The 1,412-nt window shown below is 49.3% G+C and overlaps 1 protein-coding gene across 4 annotated transcripts in view; it reads right to left on the bottom strand.

Annotated features, from left to right (window-relative positions):
• Positions 1 to 1,387, bottom strand: part of ZNF131 (zinc finger protein 131) — a 19,879-nt gene extending 18,492 nt beyond the window's left edge. For 2 of the 4 annotated variants that reach the window (XM_009633859.2, XM_035889495.1), the window contains exon 1: positions 917 to 1,387. In XM_009633859.2, the coding sequence (XP_009632154.2) occupies positions 917 to 973 (57 nt within the window). In that variant the 5' untranslated portion in view covers positions 974 to 1,387. The remainder of the gene's footprint in view (positions 1 to 916) is intronic. The other 2 variants (XM_035889493.1, XM_035889494.1) reach the window with 1 other exon arrangement.
• Between the last annotated feature and the right edge of the window lie 25 nt (positions 1,388 to 1,412).

Below are 1,412 nucleotides of genomic sequence, written 5' to 3'. Positions count from 1 at the left end.
CTGGCCCATGGAGTAGCCATTTTGCCAAGAGCATGAAAAAAAGAAGAAAAGGCGGCTTATGGAAGCCTAGCTCTACCTGGTGTCACTGCTCTGCCAAGCTGATGCTGAAATACCTGTCGGGGTCTTAAAGGGGACAGAGGAGACCAGCCTGTGAGGGCAAGGGGGAAGGTGAGGCAGAAGGAAGCGGATACTGCTGCTGCATTCGCTTCACCTCATCTGTAGTGATGGGTCTCAGACAGACGACCAGCAGCTCCTGCCTCTCTTCCCTCATCTGGTAGCCCACAGAAAGTCTCATGTGGGAAGCTGTTAGCCATTTACTTCACCGTTTAATTCTTCTTGCTCATTTTTGACACATCACAAAAGGACAGGTCCCTTGCAGCTAAAAAACGTAATCCTTCAAAAGTTAAAACAAACAAAATTTTGACCCCTGACTCTCACGTTTTCCACCAATCCAAATGCCGTTCACTTCCAAATTGAGTGTTCGTAGGGATATCTTACCAAAAAAACCCTCAAAATAATAGAGCAACCTCCCCACTACCAAATCTAAGAAATTTTTAAGTTTCTTTCTCAGAACACTTAAAAAACCTGAGTGAGAAAACATAGAACTTATGATAGCTAGTTTATTGTCACGAATTAACACAGAAATAGTAAAAACTGTGAATTTATTGTGTACCTACATGCAGTTACAGCACTCACCGAGTATTCCCATTTTAAAAACCCAGTGATATTGCTGAAAAAAAACCAGCAGAATAGCGCATGTTCAGTAAGAGCACGCCTGCTTTGGAGGCAGAAGCGAAAGGTACAGTCCTCAGAGAAAACCAAGCAGTCCAGGAAGGCAGACAGAAGTGATCTGAGTTGCCACTTGTGAGTAGGCTCATAGCCAAGTGCTAGGAACTGGACCAGTTCAGTTGTTTACCTGGATTTTCTTGGAAGATGCAGTTAGCTGCGGACGTACCAGCTTGTAATGCTGCATGCATCTCACAGGAGACACACAGGACTTGCAGATGTTTTATAAGTCTGCCTTAATGAAGCCATTTTATTATTACCGTCCTCCCTGACTACAACAGGAAATCCTTGTACGTTGGGCACCAAACATTTGTTTTCTTTGCCTGCATGGACCACACACAACCGCAGGCAGGCGGAGCACCCTTACGGCAGTTCAGACGGGAGCGGACTGAGCGCTGCCCAAACCACCGCCACCTCGGCCGCAGCCGCCCCGGGGAAGGCTCATCTGAGGGGTGCCTGGTGGACAACAGCGGTGGTTGCCTCCAGGCGACGCAGAAGCGAGAACTCCCTCTGAGCTCTGCTGCATGTTTTCCCTCACAACACCCGCGGAGCACGGACGCGAGCCGGCCCCTCGGTCCCCGCAGCCACAGACGAGCCCGAGCCCTCGCTCCTGCTGAGGCAGCGGC

The sequence above is a fragment of the Egretta garzetta genome, unplaced genomic scaffold (genome assembly GCF_000687185.1).
Source record: "Egretta garzetta isolate BGI_Z169 unplaced genomic scaffold, ASM68718v1 scaffold712, whole genome shotgun sequence".
Lineage (NCBI taxonomy): Eukaryota > Metazoa > Chordata > Aves > Pelecaniformes > Ardeidae > Egretta > Egretta garzetta.
The sequence above is the reverse complement of the archived record's forward strand: the minus strand, read 5'-3'. Positions and strand labels throughout refer to the sequence as shown.